The sequence below is a fragment of the Myotis nattereri genome (genome assembly GCF_964212035.1).
Source record: "Myotis nattereri genome assembly, chromosome: 15".
Lineage (NCBI taxonomy): Eukaryota > Metazoa > Chordata > Mammalia > Chiroptera > Vespertilionidae > Myotis > Myotis nattereri.
This window is the reverse complement of record NC_138090.1, coordinates 1,883,504-1,909,108: the sequence shown is the minus strand read 5'-3', so window position 1 is coordinate 1,909,108 and position 25,605 is coordinate 1,883,504. Positions and strand designations below refer to the sequence as shown.

The 25,605-nt window shown below is 53.2% G+C and overlaps 1 protein-coding gene across 2 annotated transcripts in view; it reads right to left on the bottom strand.

Moving 5' to 3' along the window:
- The window catches only part of PHKB (phosphorylase kinase regulatory subunit beta), a gene marked incomplete at its 5' end in the record, with an annotated part of 65,114 nt that overhangs the window by 24,728 nt on the left and 14,781 nt on the right, over positions 1–25,605 (bottom strand). For both annotated transcript variants that reach the window (XM_081107941.1, XM_081107940.1), the window contains 11 exons: positions 1,758–1,852; positions 5,180–5,338; positions 6,628–6,705; positions 7,408–7,465; positions 7,844–8,041; positions 8,812–8,907; positions 12,110–12,173; positions 16,383–16,498; positions 18,463–18,543; positions 20,641–20,748; positions 25,492–25,591. In XM_081107941.1, coding sequence (XP_080964067.1) covers positions 1,758–1,852; positions 5,180–5,338; positions 6,628–6,705; positions 7,408–7,465; positions 7,844–8,041; positions 8,812–8,907; positions 12,110–12,173; positions 16,383–16,498; positions 18,463–18,543; positions 20,641–20,748; positions 25,492–25,591 — 1,153 coding nt within the window. The remainder of the gene's footprint in view (positions 1–1,757; positions 1,853–5,179; positions 5,339–6,627; positions 6,706–7,407; positions 7,466–7,843; positions 8,042–8,811; positions 8,908–12,109; positions 12,174–16,382; positions 16,499–18,462; positions 18,544–20,640; positions 20,749–25,491; positions 25,592–25,605) is intronic.

Here is a 25,605-nt window from a genome sequence, read left to right as displayed (position 1 = left end):
GCGCGAGCTGCAGGGCGGCGGTGGAGCCCAGGCCGGGCTGCTGTGCGGCGGGCCCTCAGGTCTGCAGACCAGCCCCCGAGTTCCGGCCAGTTCTGTGCCCTTCCTCCCAGACCGCACGTCGTCAGCCTTCCCGACTGTCTCAGAGTCCAGCTCTCCCCACCTTCCCACCCACCCCCGCCTGTTCCTGCCTCCCCCTCGCACACCCCGCTCCTCTGCATCGCCACCCCTGCAGGTGCGCTGCGCTGTCCGGATGGGGAGTGGAGACAGAGCGCGTCCCCGCCTGAGCGAGGGGCCCAGGCCGGGAGGCTCGTCCACTGTGCGCTGACCCCGGCTCTGTGTCCTGAGAAAGCCCAGCGTTTATGTAACCGCCTCCGAACAGCTTCTGCTCTATTAGCCACTCAGGTCTTTGCATGTTTTGTGGAAAATGATCAAAAGGCTCAGAGAAATAGTGTGACAGGATCTAATGGGTCTGGCTGGCTCTCCCTTCCTCTCATTAAAATGTGTGTGTGTGTGTGTATGTGTGTGTGTGTGTGTTTGCGTGCGTGCGCACATGCCCACATGCGTTTTTTAAACTAAAAGAAGCGCTGCCCAGGCCAGTCTGGCTCAGTGGTTACTGTGTGGGCCAAAGGACCAAAGGGTCAGGGGTTTGATTCCCGGTCAAGGGCACGGACCTCAGTTGCAGGTTTGATCCCCCACCTCCATCCGGGCGCAGGCGGGAGGCAACAATCAATCCGTTTCTCACATCACTGTTTCTCTCTTTTCTCTCTCCCTCTCTCTCCCCCCCCTCCCCTTCTACTCTCTCTAGGGGGAAAAGCCCATGGAAAGACAACAAAGGGGCCTGTACACTGTGTGGCCTCACTCCTGTGAGAGGGCCTTGCTGCTCTACTCAACAGCGTCCACTGGCTGCGCCCGGCCACGCAGACCCGCTCCCGACCCTCAGGCATCTCCACAGCCCACGGCGCCTCATCTTAACAGCCCACGTGACTGGTGCCGCTTACCACTGAGGCTTGCTCAGGCTAACAGTCAATCCTGCTGACCCTGCAAACGTTCATTCTGTGGCCACCACGTAGTCTGCATCCACAGGAAGAACTACACAGAATGTAGAACACCCCTCCGCCCAGCACGAGAGCAGGCAGCGGAGCGACCGCCAGCCCCACGGGCCCGCCCGGAGCTGCAGCGCCGAGAGGCACCCGCCCCGCCCCTGCCCCCGTGCACCCCGCACCTTCTCAAGCCCGCGGGACACCTTCAGGTCACCCTGTGAAGAGGACGTTTACCGGGGAGACATCTCGCTGGACACCTCTGGCTCACACTTCTTCCTTCACAGGCAGCCCTTCACCCCAAGACATTTTTTAAATTCAAGTCTAGTCACCGGCCCGTGTGGCTCAGCCGGCTGCCCGCTGTCCTGTGCACCCAAAGGCTGCTGTTCAATGCCCAGTCAAGGCAGGTACAGAAGGCAATGCTCGATGTGTCTCTCTCACATCAGTGTTTCTCTCTCTCTCTCCTCCCTGCCCTCCCTCCCTCCCCCCCTCCCTCCCTTCCTCTCTCTGAGCATGTCCTAGGGTGAGGATTTAAAAATTAAAGTAAATAAATCAAATGAAAGAAGAGCTGACATACAGACACGTAAATCCTAACTGCCCGGAAGAGGGAGAGCCTTGCCCTCGGAAGGAGCAATAAAATCCGCCTTCGGAACACACTTCCTCCGCCAGTTAAGCGGCCCGTGCCTTGCATGAGGCGAGCGGGGAAACAGGTCTCCTTACCTGGTTGGAGAACCGCATGCTCACGTTGCGCTGGCTCTGCAGCGGGACGTAGCGCTGGATGGGATCGATGTCCTTAGGACTGATCAGCTCCTCCGCTGGGGAGGACGGAAAGGCGTTACCCAAAATGCACCTGTTCAACCCCAACACCAGCAAAACCTGACAGCATTCACGAACACTCTACCAACCAGAGGAAATCTTTGTGATTTTAAATTAGATAAAACTACGACATCAAAACATTAAGAAACAAAAGAAAAAGTGAGATAAGTTGGATTTGGTCACATTATAACCTTTGTTTCTCAAAGGACACCATCAAGAAGGTCAAATTGACAGCCCACAAAAGAGGAGAATATATTTGCAAGCCATAGATCTTGTAGGGACTTGTTCCTTGACTACACAGAGAACTCTTACAACTCAGTAATGAAAGGACTAACAACCCAATTTAAAAATGGCCACCATTGCCATAGTTATCTAGTGTTTTGCTCAAACATGTGAAAGTTAATTGAATAACATACATACATAAATAAATAACTACCCTACTTCTTTTTTAAAAAAACATTTTTATTGATTTCAGAGACTAAGGGAGAGGGAGAGAGAGACAGAATATCAGTGATGAGAGAGAATCATGGATCGGCTGCCTCCTGCACACCCCCTATTGGAACTCGAGCCTGCAACCCAGACATATGCCTGACCAGGAATCGGACCACCTGGTTCATAGGTGGATGCTCAACCACTGAGCCACACTGGCCGGGCTAGGCCCTACCTCTAAAGTGAGTTGGCCCTGTTTTCACTTTCACTGCAGGTAAGCTATGAAAACGCGCTCATTCACTCTTGATCTTCCGTTCTACAGCAATCATGTAAAAACAACAGCCTGCTGACTTGTCTAAATTCACCGCGTTTAATGTCCACTTAAAAAGGACTTCCACCTCGTTTCCTTAGCAGTGACCAGTTCTGGAAAACAGGGCGGGAGTCTGCCACAAAAACGCGTGCCCGTTTCTTGCAGCGTGGGAGCGTTTCTCACGGTATCTCTAAGCTGGGCAACGTCCAGGCACATGGCAACGCTACCCTTTACACAGATCGCCACGGCGTTTCTAGGGACATTGGGAGAGGTCTTCAACAATGAGCGAGCGACATTAATAACAGAGGAAGGAGGGGAGGGAGGAGCAGCAGCAGCCACGGCAACAGGTCACACATCCTCACAACACCCGCATCCTTTCGCAGGCGACGAATCGGAGGCACCACGTGGCCAAGCACCTCGCACCCGCGCTGGGGAGTGGCAGAGCTCAGCTCACACAGGCAGGCTCTCCCGGGCCTGGGCCCTGAACCACGGGGAACCTTGCCTTTTAAGAGCAATCACTTTCTCTACACCTTGATGGGAAGACGCCAGGAGGAGGCCACAAACAGATAAGTCAGACCTACGAGGTGGTAGTGTCCCGCCCACACCAGGGAGCACATGCCAGAACATTCTCTCGCGTACTTTTGCAAAATTTAAGTGGAAGCAATATAGGCTTAATGATGGCAAATAGCGACCTGTCATTTCCATTTATTAATAGCAGTTTAGCTCGTGAGGCAGGGTTGATTAGTGCCGTGATATTCTAAATAGCAGCACATTATTTCCCGGTCTCATTTGTCTGATCATTGGGATGTGGAAAGCTCCCACGACCATCAGCATTTTACATAATTAATGTTTCGCCGCCAGCCACGGAAATGAAGCTCTACCTTATTATTTTGTTAGCTAGAAAGGACGACAGATAAAGACGTTATATCCTTGGAAAGCATAAGGGCCAGTCTACGAACACTGACACGAATGAAGCAGTTGCCGAGGCCTTTGAAAGCGCTGACTTCCTGGCGTTTTTCTCGCACTCTGCGCTGCGCCTGGGCCTGGCTTGCTGCTCACGAGCCTCCCTCCAGGTGCTCGCCTCTGACGCCGCCCCTCCCACTGGCATGGAGCAGGCCCTCAGGAGACTCAACAAGCAAAATGACAAACCGGCGCGGGAGCAGGTTAGAAACGTTACTTGCTGTCATCGTCGCTCTCGTGGCCGCAGCGGTAAACGTGGCTCAGACCTTAAAGGTCAAGGAATAGTTGTTTGTTTCTTGCTGCACTGGTTTCCTTCACTTGGGAAGCACAGCCGAGCCCCGGAAGTGCCAGCTCCATGGCACCTGGCACCGTTCCCTGGGGAGAGGCCAGCCTGCAGGAGCACACCCGATCCAGCACAGGATGGGGAGGTGGCTGCAGCTCCCCGCACAGGGCCACCCTCCGACAGCCAAGCGTTTCCACAAACACGGCAGCCGCTTTCAACCCGCAGCGGGTGGGTGGGCCATTCATATTTGCCTTTTAATGCACAGAAAAGTTTATGAAATAGACCCTGAGTTCAGCTCAAACCATCATTGTTGAGGGTAAGAAGATGTATGGAGAATAATTTTTGTTTCTTTAATGAAATGACAATTTAAAAAACATTTCACAGAGCCCTGCTGGTGTAGGTCAGTGGTTAAGCATCAACCTATGAACCAGGTCACGGTTTGATTCCCAGTCAGGGCACATGTCCGGGCTGCAGGCTCGATCCCCAGTGTGGGGTGTGCAGGAGGCAGCCGATCCATGATTCCTCTCATCATTGATATTTCTCTCTCTCTTTCCCTCTCCCTTATTCTCTGACATCAATAAAAATATATTTTTTAGAAAGATAAACAAACTAGGAAAATGCAAGAGAGGTTTAATGCACGTAATATATTAAACACTATGCAGACTGAGAAAAAAACATAAAACCAAGGTTAAATGGGCAGAGCGAAGTAACGAGACACTTTACAGAGGGCAGAGAAATGACTAAGAAATACGTTTTTTAATAATCAGCATGTAAAGGAAGCAGAATACAAAGTCACATCTTACTAAGTTAGCAAAGTATGTCTGTTTAATGAGCATGTTTAATGCCACAGAGGCTCCAGGTGACAGGCTCAGCCTGAGGCCCTGACCAAACCCATACAGTCCTGTGGTCATGGCTGCGTGGCCTGGGCAGCGGGGAGGGCTCTTCTGAGCCTCGGGGATGACACCCAGTACATGGGTTCATTGGAAAGAAGGAACTTGGAGATAGCCCATCCCTTTTGGCTAGCGGCTTGCTAAAGCTCTGACCCCAGGTGGCCATCACATGCGATCGGAATGTCATTCTATTCTATGAAGTGCATCGGCGCTCCCACAGCCTCTGCTGGAGCCCCACACGCCGCCGGAGCCCTGAGATCGGAGCGGCCCACGCCTACGTGACACCTTCCAGAAACTGCCCATCGGCACGCAGTCAAAGAGGCGCATTCTGCCTGTGCAGACGAAGCAGCTCCCCGGCCTCCGCACCGCACCCGCCCCGAGGCCGACAGTAATGGCCGCAGACACACACTGTCTGGGCGCGAAGACGGGGAACCCGCCCGCCGTCCCCACTCACTCAGCAGCTTCGCGATGATGTACAGGGCTTGGCCCCAGAGGAACAGCTTCCCGTCGCGGCCACAGTTGCTGGGGAAGCGCTTCTGGCTGCCGGGGTTTCTCTTCTCGAGCTCCACGAAGTCGGCCGGCACGTAGTAGTACTTGGGGACGACGGGGTGGCCTGGGGGTGCGAGAGGGACTGTTAGGAAGCAGAGCGAGACGAGGCTGGTGCAGGAGGTGACGGGCCCAACGGGCGACGGGAAGCGGCTGGGGGGCCCTTTCAGAAGCTGCCGGGAGGAACTGAGGACCCGATTCCACGCGCAGGCCACGCTTCCGCCAGCACTTCCTGTGGCGCCTGGAAGGGCACCCACGGCCTGGTGCGGGACAAGGGTGGGGGGGGTGTGGGGGGGGGGTCAGACCCGGAGCCCGGCTGAGAGCAGAGAGACCCCGTTTCCCGCACGGGCCCAGCACCTCCGCGCCACACCTTCCCCGGCCGCCTGCTTAGACCTGCTCCTCGGGGGAAGCTAAGTGTTAGTGTGTGAGCACCCACACGACGGTCTGTCCTGCGCTGGCTCCTCGGTCAGCACGACCCCTGAGCCCAGCCGGCCGGGCTGGAACTTCGCCTTTGCAATTCCTCTGAGAATGCGTTCTGTCTCACACAGAGGACTCCGTCCGCTCTGCCCTGGGCCCTGCTTCCTCCAATTGGAACCCACACGCTGCCCAGAGGATGGGCCTGCGGTCATTTCTAAAATATGACGTCCATCCTCAGAGGGCGGCATCTTAGCGGACATGGACGTAACCTGAGGAAGGTGCGACAGGCGGCTCCCAAGAGGAGGCCAGAGCGCCCCGGGCCGTGGCAGCACCGCGGCCCTCTGCGGGCGGACTCCCCTGAGCACCGCGGTTCCGGGCCCTGATGCAGGTCTGTCACGTCCGCCCTGGCTGGGGGCTCAGTGGTGAGAGCGCAGCCCCCAGACTGAGGCGGCGCAGGCTCGCTTCCTGGTCAAGGGCAGGTACCTCGGTTTCAGGTTCTATCCCCAGCCCAACTGGGGCGTGTATGGGAGCAACCAACCAATGTATCTCTCTCACATCAATGCTTCTCCCCCCCCCCCCCTTCGCTCTCTCTAAAGATCAATGAAAAAATATCCTCTGGTAAGGATTAAACCAGTCCTTCCTGTCACGCCAGCACAGAGCAAAGGAGCTACAGCGGGTGGCAGAGGACGACCCGCCGCCCGGCCTGCGTCCTGCAGTGGCTGCAGCCACGACCACCTGAATCCCCCATCCCGGCCGTGCCACATGCACTCCTTTCAGAAGACACGTTTGTGACAAGTGAATAGATTGCTCTTTCTAACTCATTCAAGGCCCCCTCGTTTCCTTCCGTCTGACAGCAACTGCTCTAAGAGGAATCATGCGCCTGTGGAAGGCGCCTCCGGGAGCCCCTGGGGAGGGGCGCCTGCAGCAGCCGCAGCCTACCTTCCGTGGTCCGGTGGAGCACGGGCGCCAGCAGGTCCTGGTACTCCTTCACCTGCGCGGCGTGACCTCGGAAAACCCCTGCAACGCAGAGCACAGCGCAGCGCCGCTCAGCGAGCACGCGGGGACTCCCCGCAGAGCCACCGGCCCACCTACCACTATTTTGGTAATTATCTAGGTAAATGATAAACATAAATTTAAAGAAAGGTAATGAAAATGTGTGATAGTTTTCCAGGAAATCAATTTCAGAAGGCCATGTTAGCATTTAGGATTGAAAACTAATTATTAATTGAAATTTCTCGATTCTTCAGTGTGAATGTTATAGATATTTGGTGTCGCAGATTATAGCATTCGTGGTTTCTACGCATGAAGCTTTCTTCTTTCTAAATATGAAAATAGAGCTGTATCATTTTAAAAATAATTCAGCCCGGCCAGCGTGGCTCAGTGGTCGAGCATCGACCCATGAATCAGGAGGTCGCGGTTCGATTCCCGGTCAGGGCACATGCCTGGGTTGCGGGCTCAGTCCCCAGTGTAAGGATCATTTATGTTTCTCTCTCTCTCACTCTCTCTTCCTCTCTGAAATCAATACAAATATATTTTTAAAAATAATAATTCACAGCGTGGTTCTAATTCTCTAAGTGATTTAGCATTGCGCCGGGAGTGGGAGAGCTAAAATGCCGAAATGGCACAGGCGCCGTCTGAGCGGCTGGACGCGGTGGCATCTCGTGCCTGCGCCTCCCGACACACCCAGCCCGCAGCTCAGCCGCAGGGAAGCTCACTCACCGTCGATGATCATGTACAGGAAAAATATGGGGAATTCACATTCGATGCCATCGAACAGCTAGAACAGAAAATAAAATATGGAAATGTCATGAACGATTAGCTGGGACAATCACAGTGTCAGGGCAATGTATCAATCCCAGACGCGCTCCCTCGAGGGCCCAGCCCACAGGGAGGCGGCGAGCAGGCAGCGCCTGCCGCCCTCTGAGATGTCCGTCCGCGTGTGTCAGGAACAGGGACGAACCCCCGAGTCTGCCAGGGTCAGAGAAGGGTTTGGAGAAAGGGGGCTCACATGCCTGCAGGCCGCCCCAGCGAGGGAGCGGGGGCGCCTCACCACGCACCCAGGGATTTAACTTCCTCCTCCACACAGCGGCGCAGAGGACGCAAGCCCAGGCAGCACTTCTGACCCGCCGGCACCGGGGGTGGCATTCTCGGGTACCTTAATCTCAGCCGGTTTGTAGTAGCGTCTGTGGGGATCCTCCAGGGACGTCCTATACCCGTCTCTCAGGAAACGCTTGAAGCCGTATTTCCCTTTCAGCTTCCGAACCACCTTGTCGAGTGTCTGGCTGAACAGAGCTTCGTCATCCAGCGCGAAGGCAGGGTAGCTGATGCAGGGGAGCAGGGCGGCGTCCGTGTTCTGGGGACAAGAAGAGGGGGGCGGTGGACCTACAGCGACATGGCCGACAGCCCGGGAGACCCAGGGAGTCGGGAGTGGGCAGGGACCGGCGCCAATGAGGCGCGCCCCGGGACAGGGGCGTCCACGTGGCCTGGGCAGTGGGCCTCAGAGGAGACAATCTTATCCACGAGTAAGCCTTCTCAAGGCTCAACACTGACCTCAGGCTTGAGATCTTCATTAAGGCAGTGTGTGAAATTTCACACTGATAATTAATTAGTCCTTACAACTTAGTTTGTCATAGCAGCTTGTTCATAATCGCGAAAAACAGATCAAAATGTCCGACAACTAGGACAGTGTATTAGCAGCCATTAAAATGTATACTGTAGAAACCATTTTTTTTTTAATATGGAAGCATGTCCGTTCATAGAACTCTGTTACAGAGCATTATTAAGAATATCTTCAGTTTTGTAAAGTGAAAATATTGTATATGTACATCGACCATGCAGAAACCCACAAACATGAGTGTGCCGCCTGCGATGAAAATCTGGGGGTACAGGAATGAGATGATATTATTTATCTTTGTGGGTTTTACTTTTCTCTTATCAAAATCTTGTGCTACTTCTTCTATACGATAGTTGTTTTAAAATAATTAAATACTCTCACTCGTGTTTTCTAAAGAAGAGAGCCACAAGCAACTGCCAGAAAACTCTGAGAAAATCTCCTCCCGGCATGTGGAAGTCACCCAGAGGCGACACCACAAACGGCGTCTAATTCACGGTAAAGGTGCTCACGTGAGATCGCGACTCCCGGGGCAGCAGGGAGCACAGAGTCTGCCTGTTGCGATTGTGAGCATCGAGATCCACAAATATGACCGACCACGAGCAGCCCTGGAACGAGAGAGACGGGACTTGTACAGAGCCGGGCGTTTGAACTGTAAAGAAACTTCACCCAAAAACACCACCACGGGCTGCATGTGGGCGCGGCTCTATTACAGAAGATTTTAATTTTCTTTTCAGCACAGTCAGGTCTTCTCAAATATCCTGCAATACACAGATTAACTTTGTAATCATAACAAATGTTATTTTCCTATTTCCCTATTTCTCCTATATTTTCTTACAAATCAAAATATATTGATAACTAATCAATTAAAGATATTTAGTCTAATAAAATGCCAATATTAGTTAGCCTGTGAATAGAGAAAGCAGTAAGACTTATCATGTGCGCTTGGGCTGATCATTAGGGAAGTTACCTGCATGCCACATCATGCAAGTCTGCCCCGGGTTGAAATTTTAAAGGCACAATCTAAGGAGGCTAATTTATAAGGAATGAAGCGAAATGGTAGCTTTGGCAATTGTTGCTCAATTTGATTAATTTGATTTGATTTGATTAATATAAACAGTCACCTGCTATTTTCTGCCAAAAAACAAATGGCCTCCTTGTCCAGGCCTCCCCTCTCCCAGCCTCCAAGGAAGGTGTGCAGGGGGACAGGCTCCTGCTCTCACCACAGTTCTCACCGGGGCAGAGGCCAGCCAGCGACATGGTTTCTGTCCTCTTACAAACGGACCAGCCTGCCCTGCCTGCTGAGGCTCGGTTGGCTGGGCATCGTTCTGAGCACCAAACAGTTGCGGGTTCGATTCCCAGTCAGGGCACATGCCTGGGTTGCGGGCTCCATCCCCAGTAGGGGGCGTGCAGGAGGCAGTCAATCAATGTTTCATTCTCACAAGGATGTTTCTTGCTCTCTTGCCCTCTCCCTTTCCCTCTCAAAATCAATTTAAAAATCTTAAAAAAACAAAAACAAAAACAAAACCCAGGCCATGCTCTAGACATATGGTCCAGATTTACAGGAGGATAAAAATCACCCAGGGCCATAGGCAGCTTTCGTATTCAAAAGTGATTTTTCAAAAACCATCCTTGAGGAGGACATACAGATGGGATTAATTATCACCTGCTGTAGAGGATCAGACACATTCGTTTCAGGCGGCAGCGTCCAAAGGGAGGGAGGCTGGATGCCTTGCTTGAGCGCTCTGCATAGCCCGAGCAATCTCTCCTCACGTTCAGACGGGGCCTCACTAGGTCGCATGGGGACTTCTCCAGTGAAGACGGGAGAAGGAAGAATGTTCTCTGAGGACGTGCCAGCCAGAGTGTCTGTGCGCCCTGGGCAGCTTTCCATCTTCCCCCTCCTCAGTCATCACAAGTCTGCCCGGCACCTGCCTCCAGCTCGCGAGCGTATTTGAAGACCCACAGCTAGACTTCCCCACGCGGAGGTGCCCTGACGGTGCTCTAGGGAACGCACGGCGCCCCCTCCCCGGACTCCGGTGTCCTCACCGGAGTTTCTGCCTTTGCCCCTCTGCACCGGTTTGCCCTCCCCCACCTCTGGCAACGCCGATCAGTTCCACGTACCTACGACCTTGTGCTGCTGTTTATTTACATCCCACACGTCAGTGAGATCATACAGTATTTGTCTTTTTTCTCTGATTAATTTACCATAATTCCCTCGAGGCATGCCCATGCGGATGGAGCTGTCCAGACTTTATTCCCTATGGCTGACTCCTAGTCTATCGTGCACGCGTGCACCCATTCATCCGTCAGTGCCCCCGGCTGCTCCCATCTTTCTTGGCTGTTGTAACAAGGCTCAATGCCATTATTTATGCCACACTACCCTCCTATTTCTCTGTCACACACACTCGCACACACGGTTAAATGACGTGTGGAGAGGGAGGGTGAAAAGGAAATAAAACGACCGAAAGCTGCGTGAGCGCTGGGCTCCCCGGGAGGAAAGGAGTGTGGGTAGAGGCCACGGACCCGGTCGGAGGCCCCGAGAGGCCCCGGTATCCCCGGGAGAGGCGCAGCAGTAATGCTCGTGATTTTCCACGGGCTCTCACACCCACATCCCACGAGAGAGGACTAGTGTGGGCCGTGGGTGACGTAGGGCTGCCATGAGAGCGCCCAGAATGCGTGCTGCGCCCCTTGTCCCAGTCCCTTCCTGTCAGCCTCACTCTTCATCCTTCCCGTCCGGGTGTGACGGGAGTCCATCCCCCAGAGGAGGTGGGAGGGGGAGAAGAGGTGTCCATGGGGAGGGGGAGACCGCTGGTACCACTAGGAACTTTCTTACACTCAACGCTTGGGGTCCCCAGTATTGTCATCGCCCCGACAGAAACGGCCACATTTTACACCTCCGTTAACTCCCTCCAGTGCATCTGCACTGACCTAGCATTTTAATAGCGTGGGGTTCACTGGAATATCAGCCGGAGCCGCCTCTGCCCGCCCAGCTTAGGAATCTTTACGGACATTGCTGAAGAACACGAGCGACTTCCTGACCCAGAGGAGGATGTGGTATTCTTACATTTCACTCCTTCCCATCAACAGCTCGCTCCAGGCTACTTGATTATGTGCAGGGACTGGTTAATGACCTTCTGAACATGTAAGGTGACCCTCAGGGTTTTCTCTCTTGTCCCAAAGAAAATGAGATTTAGACATACTCACAGCCAGGGGAGGGTTAAGCTAGGACCCAAACTTGCAATTCTGTGGCTGTATATGTTACACGTTCCCCTCCCCAGAGCTGTACGTTGGTGTACATCACATAGAAACTGATGTGAGAACTGACACGGAAAATACACGGCATATAATGCCAGAAATGTCTTCAATGTGAAAGCTCATCAGCAGATTTGAGGGAAAAGTTATTGGACAAAGATGATGAGAATTCTGCCGGGCCGGTGTGGCTCAGTGGTTGAGCATCAACCCATGAGCAGAGAGGTCACCAGTTCAATTCCCAGTCCGGTGCATGCAGGCAGCAACCGACCGATGTTTCTATCTCTCCCTCCCCCTTCCTCTCTCTCTCAAATCAATAAAAATATTTTTTTTTAAAGATAACGAGAATCCTTTACTAAAAGATTTTAAAATGAAGCAATGTTCTTTAGTTAGGAAACTAAAATTTAACTGGCAAGTCCCAGGGCAGCCTGTTCAACTGCGCGACATAGATTTCAGACATTCTGCGATACTGAGGAATGACTTGGCTAATGAGTGGCCAAATTAATTAAACAGGTAATTAAAAAAGTAATCAAAGTTTGTTGCTGCTGCTGTTTTTTTTACCTGATTGCCAAAGAGGTTGAATCCATTAATTGCTTCTAGAGCCGCTTTTGCTAAGCCAACCGAGCTGAAAGGGAAAAGGAACACGCTGTAACTCTGACACATCTGGCTACAAAACGAGCACCACCATCTGATGCATATTCACAAGCCAGTTTCTTCATTAACACCTATAACAACTTCCGGGAGAAGAATGTCTGGGAGGCCTCGGGATGACACGTGGCTGTTTTAGTGTTTCTATTCGATCGTTAGTGACCTCTGGGGGGAATGTTTCTAAGGTCCCCTTGGCGTGGACAAATGGCCATAGGACGGTGGGAGCAGCTTTAACGCGGCAGCACGGACAGCCCCTGGCGCAGGAGGGAAAGGGCGAGCTGGGAGGAGGCTGCTGGGATGAGCGGGGCACAGTCACCACCAGGCTGGGCACCGTCAGTTCAGACCAACGCAAAAGGGCTGTGCTGACGTCAATCGGGCCTGTAAGACTGTTGCGTCAGACACACCCGAGCGCGGTGAGCGTGGTGAGCATGGTGAGCTGCGCCCAGCCGAGCATCGCGCTTGGGGACCGGTACACAGGCAGCGTGTTCTGTCCCCAGACGGCTGGTCAGCAGGCCTCTCATCTGCCGCCACGTCCTCCTCTTTGTAACACGATGTGTGCTCCTCTGCCGCGCACAATTGTGCTCAAAAATGGGGAGCCCCAAATGTCATTAAAAACAGGACACTGTCGTCTTATAAATAGCAACCTTTAAGCATTTTAGACCTCGTGTCCCGTTTATTTTCCTTACTGCAACTGTTCTCTGAAAGCAACTGCGTACGCCGGAATACTGAACAAAATTAATGATCTGTCATCGTGTCAGCACGTCTCCCAGGCAGAGTTAACAAAGCGGGGCCGGAGCAGCAGCCTGGCCCGGAGCCTGGCAGCAAAGCCAGTCCTCCCCCCTCCCACTCTCCTTCTCCCCCTCCCTCTCCTCCCTCTCCTCCCCTCCCCCTCCCTCCTCCCTGGGAGAGGCCATGCCCAGGGCAGAGAGCCCTGCAGGTGCTTGAGCGCGTTCTGAGCGATCCGTGTCGCTGTGACACACGCTTTCCATGGCGTGTTCATGTGCCATCTCTCAGGGGAGCGCTATTTGTACCACAGGATGGTGAATAGATAGGAAAAGTGAACTGCGTGGACGGGAAGTGGCGCACACAACCCTTCTCTATGCCTCTCACGAAGTGCAACTAAAAATCCCGGGCGTTACAGGCAGGGAGACAAAGTCCCGGGAAGAGGGAAGGCGGGCTGCTTCGCATGTTCCAGCCTGGAGGTGAAGCAGCACTAACCGGGAAATGCCAGTAGGTGCACAAAACAGGCCCCGCAAAAGCCTGCTCCCCAGCCACGGGGCCCGGAAAGGGCAGCCTACAAGACAGAAACTCTCGGACAATAGCGTCTCAGAAACTGTGGCCGAGTCTGCACCAGGGACTGCACCCAGCCAGCCTCTCGGCCATGCGGTTCATCTGCAGCAAGAGGTGAGCAGGCAGGAACCTGAGCCGGGCCCTGGCGATCACGCACCCAGAACCTAGAACGAGGCGGCGGCTCACGTAGCCTCGCAGGCAGCAGGGAGACGGCCAGCAGCCGCACCGGCTCCGGGCTCCGGACCGAGCACCAGGGGAGCCCCAGTGTGTGGTCTGGGGCTCGTGCGGAGACACCCACCGCCAGCTCCTGCGCTGGCCTAGGAACGTGTCCCTGGGACCTAGGAGCCCCCGGGCCCAGCGCACAGCTTCCCCGCCCGTAGCGGATAGCAGAACCCTCCGCCCGCAGCGCGGGGTGCGCCTGAGTGAGACTGTGTGAGGGACCCTCCCCGAGGCGCGGCCTGAGGAAGCTGCGCCGGAGGAGACACCCGCAGGAGGGCAGCCCGGGGTGGGCTGGAAACCGCCTCCTACCGAAAGCATCACAGAAACCAACACTGCGCCCGGCGAGCGGGGGTGCTCCGTTCTTCCCACCCTATCCTTTCCCGCGCAATCGGTTAAATAATCGGACTTAACTGAAATGTACAAACGTGTTCATTCATTTTCCGCCGTGTATTTAAGTCTCTGCCGACAGCAAGCCATTTAGAAAATCAAACAGACGCCTAATGTGATCTTTTTAACGGCAGATACCGTACGTGCTGTTGCTAGAGTTGGAAACGCTTACCAGCACGGACAGTCTGGGAAAGTGGCTCTGTCATTAGCTACGGGTATGTTAGTATCAGGTGGCCAGCACCAGCAGAGCACACACCGCTGTGACTTCTGCCCCGGTGACTTCACCATTCATTCAAGAGGGCCAGCGAAAGGTGAGGTTTGCTGGGGAGCTGTCTGTAATAAAGTGATCTGTGGTATAGCTGAGCGGTCGCCAGCCTTTCAGACCTCACGGGCCACCAGTTGGTGACCGCTGGGATAGATCAACACTTTTCTAAAAAGATGATGGGTTAGGCCCAGTGATTTACAAACCCACCGTGAACCGGCACGTGCAGGGACTGAACTCCGCCTCCTGGCGCCAGCACCTGCTCTGCCTGCCAGCGACCAGCCCCACCTCCTGAGAGAGGGCTGTGCAGGGCTGTGGTTTCAGTGGACCTTCACGGATGGTTCTGGCAAAACCACATACCATGGCCCTGGCCGTTTTGGCTCAGTGGATAGAACATCAGCCCGCGGACTGAAGGATCCTGGGTTCGATTCCAGTCAAGGGCACATACCTTGGTTGCAGGTTCCCCAGCCCTGGTTGAGGTGCATGCAGGCGGCAACCAAATCGATGGGTCACTCTCACATCCATGTTTCTCTCTCCCTCTCCCTCCCACTCTCTCTGAAAATCAATGGGAAACTCCTCGGGTGAGGATGAACAAACAAGCCCACACGTAGCAGGAAGTGGAAGAGAAGGACGCGGCCGCTGCTGTAGCTCGAGGACTGGAGCACCAGCGACGACATGGGACGAAGCAGTCACTTTGGGATGAGCGCTGTGTGCAGCGACGCGGCCCGAGACCAGCGCAGCCAGCAGAGCGCGGGGGAGGGGCGCCCCGCCAGGTCCGTGATGGTGAACGCAAAACCCCCTTCGCTCGTCACCTCCACTGCCCCCTTACAATTTCACTGCTAACCTGGAGTGCCGAGAACTTAACTTGGATGATGGCTAAAATGCAGCACTATCTTCCTATGTTCTACTTGCCGGACTTGGTTTAATGTCTGCACTGAACTGTCCTCCCGCTGGTGTCTGTTATTCAAATATTCTGAAATGTGCGTGTGCACTTGTATGCTAGTGCTTACCAAGGCCAGGTGTGCAAATGCTACATATATACGCATGTATATATACATATACACACATACATATGCACACACATGCTACACACATATGCACACACCTGTTAACATGTATGTATGTTAGTGTGACAGTTACAATTTACATAGTAGAAACTATCACTGCCTTCGTTTGACAGATGGGGAAACTGAGGGAGTAGAGACTTCATACAGCCAGCCATCTGGAGCCAGTCTTAACGTTTACTAAACATCTTCCATCGGCTTAATGTTTCCTGTGATCAGTCCTTCCATCCAAAGGGTGCAGAGCGGCACAGCCCTCTTACCGTTTCCCAGCCTGCTTCCCCACTCCGCGCGTGTCTCAGTGATCTAAGCTGACCTGCAGCTCATAACCTCCACATTCGCAAATCCTTCCGTGTGCAGCACTAGGACCCACTGAGCTCCACTTTTTGCTAAAAGCTGAACTCCTGGCCATAAATTTAGAATGTCTGAAAGGTGCAACCAGGCACTAAAGCTACTTCCCTCACCCCAGGGAGCAGGGGGAATTCATACACTAGTAACCGCAGTCGGCAGCCACTGCGGCTGACTCAGACTCCCGGCTGCTCGCATCTCTTCCAGAAAACAGCGACCGACGCTACTCTGGATTCCAAAGGTCTGGGCCTGCCGGTTAGGGTGAAGCTCAGTCCTGTGGGCAGGGCGGGGACTCCATGCAGCGCGTGCACACTAGGGTCAGGCAGTCACCTGGACTTGACTTTCAAAGAGCATCACTGCCCTCCCAAGAGGAGGGCAGGTCCGGGCCAGCCAGCTCTGACCTGAGCTGGGGGCCGCCTGCTCCTCCCGCAGCTGCTGGGACAGGGGAGCCGACTCTTTGACTTTAATTGTAAGTGAATTTCATCTGCATCACACAGAGGAAGGAAGCAGGTGAAAATTAACATAGAAGCCACAGTTCCCATCTAACGCTCTGATTTTAACTCATATTCAAACTCACACATTTAACTGAATAAAAGCCACTCAGAAATCAGCGAGTTACCTCGAATGCAGCTCGGTGCTGCCGTTGTTATATTTGCTTCCTCTTTCCCAGACTCCAAAGTCAGGCACCCGGTAAACCCTCTCTACACAAAACACCAGGTTCTGAATGAAAGAGACCTGGAAGACAAGAAGCGAAACGTGAGGACACGGCCACAGCAGATGCTCAGATCCTGACGGACGATGACGCCCCGTCTGAAACCGGCCCTCTGACGAGCTGAGATTCCCGTGCCGCTTACAGCGCTGTGAACGCTGTGCTCCGCCTGCTACTCTCACCTCAGGCCTAAAGTGAGGCGCTAACATTACACCACACGGAAGAGCCGACATGTCAGTGCCCCCCCACTTCAGCGATGGGTTACGCCGCTCGCGAGGGCTGCGCATCTCAAGAATGCAGACAGAAAGCGCTGCTTCACAGTGGGTAACAGTTGGAATCGCAAATGCCCATGTGAGATGTTAAAAATTCTAAAACCTCGGCGGTAAGAAGGCATTTCTCAGTTCTGAAACAAGCCAGTCCCCCGTGGGGTCGAACTGGGAAATGTGCGGGAGGCAGCTGATCGATGTTTCTCTCTTATCAATGTTTCTAACTCTCTATCTCTCTCCCTTCCTCTCTGTGAAAAATCAATAAAATATATTTAAAAAAAAGAGCCTGTGCTTCCACTGTGTGTACTATCTCAATAGTAAGAGCCTGTGCTCCCACTGTGTGTACCATCTCAATAGTAAGAGCCTGTGATCCCACTGTATGTACCATCTCAATAGTAAGAGCCTGTGCTCCCACTGTGTGTACCATCTCAATAGTAAGAGCCTGTGCTCCCACTGTGTGTACTATCTCAATAGTAAGAGCCTGTGCTCCCACTGTGTGTACCATCTCAATAGTAAGAGCCTGTGCTCCCACTGTATGTCCCATCTCAATAGTAAGAGCCTGTGCTCCCACTGTATGTACCATCTCAATAGTAAGAGCCTGTGCTCCCACTGTGTGTACCATCTCAATAAGAGCCTGTGCTCCCACTGCGTGTACCTTCTCAAGAATAAGAGCCTCGCCCTAGCCAGTTTGGCTCAGTGGATAGAGCGTCGGCTGCGGACTGAAGGGTCCCAGGCTCGATTCCGGCCAAGGGCACATGCCCGGGTTGTGGGCTCAATCCCCAGTGGGGGGCGTGCAGGAGGCAGCCAATCAATGATTCTCTCTCATCATTGATGATTCTCTCTCCCTCTCTCTTTCTCTCTCTCTCTCTCTCCCCCCCTCCCTCCCTCTCTGAAATCAATAAATATATATATATATATAAAAAAAAAAGAATAAGAGCCTGTGTCTGGCTGGGCTCAGCTCAAAGTGTGTCGCAGGTGTGTGTGTCCAGCATGACCGCCCATGAAAGAAACGCCCCTCAACTCTGGGTGGTCTGGGCGGAAATTCAGTTCAAATTTCCAAGAAGAATAAGAGCATATCTGTCTTTTGAAAAACACCCAGAACCCTACTGAGAGGCCCGCAAATGGAGATGATACAATATGATAAAAGTGTCTCTCCACTTGGAAAAGGAGGGTCACAAAAAGGAATGATGTAAAAAAACAAATAATAACAGAAAATCTGCAAATGCTATTGTACTTTCTTTGTTACTAAAATATCCTGAAAGCTTCTATTTCAGATTGCCTTAGAGCCTTCACAGGAGTACGATTTTATAACTTGCTACATGTTTGTTCATTTTCAAAGTGCTGAGAGCATTGAAAATGTAAAGACTTTGATCCAATATCCCAAATCCAGTCTCTGATTATATGAAATGAAGAATAATCCATTTTTTATTAAACAAAAAATGAGTTTTAAAAAGTAAGATAAGAGAGATCCTTGGAGATGAAATTCAGTGCTAAAGAATTGAGGAGCCCGGCCGGCGTGGCTCAGAGGTTGAGCGTCGACCTATGAACCAGGAGGTGAGGGTTCGATTCCCGGTCAGGGCACAGGCCCGGGTTGCAGGCTCCATCCCCAGTATGGGGTGTGCAGGAGGCAGCCGGTCCATGATTCTCTCTCATCATTGATGTTTCTCCCTCTCCCTCCCTCTCTGACATCAATCCTTTTTTTAAAGAGCAGGAGGAGCGCGTACCTCGTCGGTGTTGTAGATGATCTGCAGCCCCGAGGAAATCATCTCCACCAGGTAGAGGAGGTACAGGGACACCGCGTTGATCTGAAAACAAGCAGCACCGGGAAGGGTGACAGGGAGCAGCAGAAACGCTGTCATCAGATTCCATGTAGAAATGAGCCGACCAGCCCTCCGCTCTCGCTGCGGCCGCACACTGTTTCCTCCCCATCGTGACATGACGGAGCTGCAGCTCTAGCTCCTGATGAAACCCCAGCTTCCGGAGGAAACCCACCCCCTCAAGTCCTCGGCGGTTCGCCTGGAGAGGGAACGGCCGCCGGAGGACACGGAGGTGTTTCTATGGCAGTTGTTTTCAAAGACCCACTTTCAGACTTGGGGCTAACGCACGCCTGGGGGGCACCGTTTTGCCCCAAAGGCACTTTGTCATGTCGGCCATCTCACACGCACACGTGTCCCGCGGGCTGGGGCTCTGCCGGCCGCCATAAACACTACGCAGCCAAAGTGCCTCCTTCAGAGAGCGCGGGACTCAGGGGCATCGGCAGGCCACGTCCGTTTGACTCGGCGGGATAGCAGAGCCTTTCAAATCTATGTGTGAACAAATGGTTTATAAGCAAACGAGTTTCCTTCTTTTAGTGTATTAGTCTATTAAAGACAGACAAGGGCCTCGTCCAGATGCAGGCGGCCACACCGAAAGATACAGGATGCGGTTTTAAGGAATTTAAATGGACGTGGCTTCTGAGCGACCTGTCTCAAGGGCTGCATGCACTGCCAGCCCCCAAATATTTATTCCAGCGCTGACACTGGCACGTCAGAAACGGCTTCAGAGAGGTTCTATTCCCACGGACAGCCATTTAGGGCTCCACCTCCACGGGCCCTCTGCTCCGACTTTCGGGGTGCTTCCGTGCGAAACGATCAGTAAGTGACAATTGCAAAGGGACTGCCAGGTAGCTGGTGACCAGCATTCCTTGAACACCTACGATGTGCCCTGCACTGCGCTTCAATTCTGGGATACAACAATAAATGAGCGGTGAACATCTGAAAACCCTACTTCAAGTAGGAAGCATTTGCCAAAGCAAGAGGTGCCTGGAGCCTAACTATGTGAGAGCCCTAAGAGAAGGCTAAGCAACGACACACGCATAGGATCCTGGGTCCCACGTATGCACTGGTCACAAGTAAGCACCGGAGTCTGCGCTGCACAGAAATGGAGATGCCGCGCTGTTTGGAGGGGTCACACTGAGTAAGACATTTCTGATCGTTAGAAAGAGGGGAACTATAAGAAGGTCTTATTTTAGCACCAAATAATGGGCAGTAAGTATTCTGCCCTCCAGCTCGAGAAACTGCAAGAGGAGCAGGAAGGAGACACATTAAGGATAAGTAGCGTGTAATGATATCTGGGTCTCAGGGACAGGCAACAGGAGGTCCCGCTGAGAGCAGCGGGCAGTGCTGAAGCAGAACATCGAATCCTGCAGCGTGTTCTCAGCCCCGGCCCCGAGGTTAAGGCATTATAAAGACTAAACTCGGACCCCAGAGCCTCTGGAGTGTCGTTTCAGGGACAGGTTAAGCTGGATTAAAGATGAACTGTTGTGGAACAGGAACTTCTGATCTGCCGGGACGGCCCTGTCGATGGTCTTTTATCCCCTGGTTCCTAAGTGTCAAAACTCTTTCAGGTTTGATGACAAGTACAAGCTTTCATCACAGAAAAAAACTGTAAGATCTGCCCGACCGGTGTGGCTCAGTGCTTGAGCGTCGACCTATGAACCAGGAGGTCACGGTTCCATTCCTGGTCGGGGCACAGGCCCGAGTTGCGGGCTCGATCCCCAGTGTGGGGGTGGGAGGGCAGGAGGCAGCCAATCCATGAATCTCTCTCATCATGGATGTTTCTGTCTCTCTCCCTCTCCCCTTCTCTCTGAAATCAATATACAAAAATGGCTTTTAAAACACCGTGTGTTCCTCCTTTAGGTGGTCCTAACATCACAACCTTTCCAGCTGCCCTTTTTGCTTGTGGATTCAGTATTCAGCCCCCATAACTAACCCCGCCCGCGGCTCCCAGCCATCCGCGGCTCCCAGCCATCCGCGGCTCCCAGCCATCCGCGTCAAGCTGGTGCCCTTCCACCTTGAACGTTCATGAGTCGCTGTGAAACACTGCGTGGCCTCCAGCCTCCTCTGCGGGGAGGGCCTCCTCACCTGCAGGTGCCCATACTCCTCGTAGGAGAGGACTTCGTCCCCGGTGCGCACGTTGAACACGGAGTGGAGGCAGGTTGTCGGGCGCGGGTCCTGCTTGAACTGCTGGACCTGGAAGCAAAGGCGACAGGTACACAATGCTCGCCGTTCACGTTCAGGGCCAAGCTACAGATCCCAAGTTATTCCTCGTGAAAGGTGTGAGCAAGGAAAGTCACCGCTTGTAGGCAGAGGGCGGAACAAGCCAGAGATGTGACTGTTTCTGAAGAAACAAAACAGGCAGAACCCGTAAGTGCTGACTGGACGGCGTCAACCGGCTGTGGGTCCTCACCGGGATGTCGCGGACCCAGCAACGCGGAGGAGCAGGACGGCCGCTCCGTGTCCCACTGACCGCGGGGCGCTGCCCTGACAGGCGGTGACGGCGCTGCGGGCCACGTGCGGAGTCAGTGGGCGCCGAACGGAAATGCTGCTTCCCTCTCCGAGGGGCGAACGCAGCCCGGCTCCTGTCCGCACGGCTCCTTCCCTCCCACCCGCTCCCCTTCCCAGGAACGCAGTCCACGCCTTCCCTTGCTCGCTGGACGTCCACTTTAACGTCGCAGAACACGACGTGAACACTAAATGCCCCTACAGGCCCGCTCCAAGGACAACAAAGCCCGGTCTCGGTCATATTCAACTTGGCAAACGCTGACTGATGCCGACTGCATGCCAGGCGCGGGCTCGTCCCCGCGAGCACCCGCTGGACAGCAGCGGAGGGTGGATAGGATGGCACATGACTCAGCAGAAAAGCAACGGGGCTCTCTCTCTGAAAAGATGTGAGAGAGGCCCGGCCGGTGGCTCAGCAGTTTGAGCGTTGACCTAGGAACCAGGAGGTCACAGTTCGATTCCCAGTCAAGGCACATGCCCGACTGTGGGCTCCATCCCCAGTGTGGGGCGTGCAGGAGGCAGCCGATCCATGATTCTCTCTCATCGCTGATATTTCCCTCTCTCCCTCCCTGTTCCTTCCTCTCTGAAATCAATAAAAACATTTAAAAAAGAAACATCACTCAGACCATAACTGCTGGCCATGGTCTTGGACGACACAGACAGACATCCGTGCCGTCACTCCTTCCACACAACATGATTATCATCTCAAACACTGTCCTGGGAGCTGAGACCAAAACAGGGTCAAATTAGAACAAAAGCCACCTTGCCTCCTGGGTAAGGACCTATCCAAGGAGACGGTCTGATCCGTTTAATAAAGTGGCTGCCGCAGCTGCCGGGCGGCGTTTGTCATTTGTCTCCGAGACACACAGCACCCGGCAGAGAATTCACATTCAATCACTGCATCGGGGGAAAGGCAACTGCTAAACGATTCAAGATGCTCAAAAGGAAAATCACGTGCCTGTTTTCAGCCCTAAAGCTGCGAGAAGACAAGTAATTTAACATTTCAGACCAAAAATAAGGCCCAGACTCTCTAAGCTTTGGAATGCAATGGGGTGAGTTGCATGTGCATCACTGACAAAAAGCTCTTGTGAAGCAGCCAAAATCAAGGAGACATTAATTCGTGCTTTATGGCGTCTGACATCTGGCAAGTAAAAGTAAGGAATGATTAACACAAAATTTGCTCGGCTAAGAAAACCTAGAGCCTTAGCCGGATTTCTCAGTGGTTAGAGCAGGGGGGTCCTCAAACTTTTTAAACAGGGGGCCAGTTCACTGTCCCTCAGACCGTTGGAGGGCCGGACTATAGTTTAAAAAAAACTATGAACGAATTCCTATGCACACTGCACATATCTTATTTTGAAGTAAAAAGACAAAACGGGAACAAATACAATATTTGTATTTGCATGTGGCCCGCGGGCCGTAGTTTGAGGACCCCTGGGTTAGAGTGTCGGCCCGTGGACCAAAGCATAGATTTGATTCCCGGTCAAGGGCACGTTCCTCAGTTGCAGGCTTGATCCCTGGCCCAGGTCAGGGTGCGTGTGGGAGGCAGCCAATCGACGTCTCTCTCTCACCTGGTGTTCTCTCTCTCTCTCTTTCTCTTCCCCCCTCTTCCCTCCCTTCCATTCTCTCAAAACATCAATGAGGAAATATCCTCAGGTGAAGATTTTTTAAAAATCTAGATTCATGTTTTCTCTGTCTCTATTTTATTTGGCTTTTCTGAAATGTGTCCTTGTGAATAAACAGCTTCTCATTTAGGAAAAGGTACCAGCACTGTGTCCTCCACTCCCCATGTGTAGCCTCAGAGCACGCACTCAGGTAGGAAAGCCCATCTCTCCAGGCGATCCTGGGAGAACAAGCTTCATGAAACTTCAATGGTTTCTCATGAATGGGAAATGACTTAGTAGCGTTTGAAGCAAACAAATGTTTCAGTCAATAAAGACAGCAGCGGGCACGCCTGGTGCGGGGCAGATCCCGCCCCACCTGCATCGGAAGGCCTCTCCTTAGCGAGCGGGAGCCGGAGCGAGCCGGTGAGGGGAGGCGCAGACGCCGAGAGGGAACATGCACGTCAGCAGGTGAGCCCTGAGACGTGCAAGACGGCAATAGCCGGGAGTCAGCTGCTCTCCCTCCTGCAGGCCTAGGACCACCCCTCACCCCCTCAAATCCATCCTGTTAACAGCCTCTCTCCGGTCATGTTTTTGGAAGTTACGTCCGGAAGCGTGTCTGACGACGAGAGATCAGTGGAAGTAGAAAGCCTTCGACTTCCTCCGCATGGTTTCACCTAAGACGACGGAGAAGACCAGCCGTCCGGGCACAGCACAGCCAGTGAGCCCCACTCAGGCTTCCTTCAGCTTTAAAGAAAGGCGAAGGACACACAGTGCACGTTTTCCAATACGGAGGGCGACATGCCCTGCTGCTGTGGCCCGTGAGGGTAGGTGAACACCAGGAAGAGGCAGAGGCAAGGGAGGCAGCGGGGGGGGGGGGGGGGGGGGGCTGCCCAGCTACAGTAACGCCCTCCAGCCCTGCTCTGACAGGTGTGGGAGCAGGAAAGATCACAGCAGGAAAATGCTTAGAAGCTTTAAGTCCTGTGCCCTGTGGTCTGCACAGACTCCTCCTCCCACCCTGTGCCCTGTGCTCTGCACAGACTCCTAATCCCACCCTGTGCCCTGTGCTCTGCACAGACTCCTAATCCCACCCTGTGCCCTGTGCTCTGCACAGACTCCTAATCCCACCCTGTGCCCTGTGCTCTGCACAGACTCCTAATCCCACCCTGTGCCCTGTGCTCTGCACAGACTCCTATCCCACCCTGTGCCCTGTGCTCTGCACAGACTCCTAATCCCACCCTGTGCCCTGTGGTCTGCACAGACGCCTAATCCCAACGTCGTCGCATCGCCTTACAGCTCGCTGATTTTAATGACCAGCCACGTGCACGCAAGGAAAACACGCTTAGCCTTTGTCACTGAGGCCTCAGGACCGCCGAAGTCACACTCGAGCTACACGCAAAAGATGCTGTCACTGAGGCGGCCAATCAGTAAAGGTGAAGAGTGTTTAGGAAGGAAATTAAGAGTTGACTACAGCAAACCACAGAGAAAAGCCTCGCTATTACATCCTTTCCCTTGGCCAGTGATGCTCACTGAGATCTACCTGCTCTCAAGGAGGTCTCCCTCCTGTGGGGAGAAGATGGATTCACAGACGACAGGCGCTCAGGAAACAGTAACTGTCAGGTAAACTGTGCACTTCACACACGCGGGAAAAAACAACGCGCATGGTAATCGCTTCAATTATAGATGACACGCTCTGCGACTCAGCATGTCAGCCTGACACAGCCGCATTCCAGGCCTTGAAAAACCTCACTGATGTTTCTATCTCTCTCCCTGAAATCAATGATATATTTAAAATATATATATATATATATTTTAATGCACTCCTAAACCTTTACACTCATGACCTGCCGAGTCGGGTCTCGGCAGACAAATGACAGTGTGTCACGTGTCCCTATCACCAGCCTGCGACTACATCTACCTCTTCTGCGAGGGACATGCTCTTGTTGCCATATTTTGACGGCAGAATATAGGTGATTTTCTTTTTAAGTTTTAACTTGAGATATAGGTCTTAAAAAGAAAATGTATCATCCCATTTTTGACCATTCCAAGCATAAATGAAAACAATACAATATCCACATGATAAAAACATACAAAATGCTACATACCCAAGACTGCCCAAGTAATCACTGGTGTGCACCTCTGCAAGGAGCCGTCCGCCTGCTGGCCTTGGGGACACGTGACACACTAACAGACACTTACTATATTAGGACCCGGGACACAGGCATATAGGCAAGTAGGGAAATACCTCATTATATGTATATGGTGCTTTGCCGTTTACAAAGCTTTATTGTGTATATTATTCCTTTCATTTCCACAATGACCTATACAGTCTGCTGTTTTCTTTTTAAAATATATTTTTATTGATTTCAGAGAGGAAGGGAGAGATAGAAACACCAATGATGAGACAGAATCATGGATCAGCTGCCTCCTGCACTCCCCACACTGGGGATCGAGCTTGCAACCCGGGCCTGTGCCCTGAGCGGGAATCGAACCGTGACCTCTTGGTTCCTAGGTTGATGCTCAACCACTGAGCCACACTGGCCGGACCCAAAGGGCATTTTCAGGAGGGTTTTCTCAGGTACTGTAATAGCAGGTAGAACGTGGATACTGAGGCTCCCGAGAAACTCCTTATCAAGCAAACACCCGATGCAAAATGCAAACAGATTGAAGCCTGAACAGCAACTCCCGACCACCAGCCGCGAGGGTTTCTTCGAAGGCGGTACTTCGGGGCCGCGCTGGGCAGGCAGGGGCCGTGCGTGGCCCTCTGAGTGCCTGCCCCTCGGGAGAGGCTGCTGTGGGCTCTTCACTCCGGGGGGCCGAGGCCCCAGCGCCTCACCTTATCGGCCTGCCGCATGTAGCAGTACAGGATCCCGCGCATGCACTTCACGGCCGAGTGCTCCAGCTCGTGCGTCCGCCCCTTGTCGTCGTCGATGCGCCTGGGCGGGAGAGA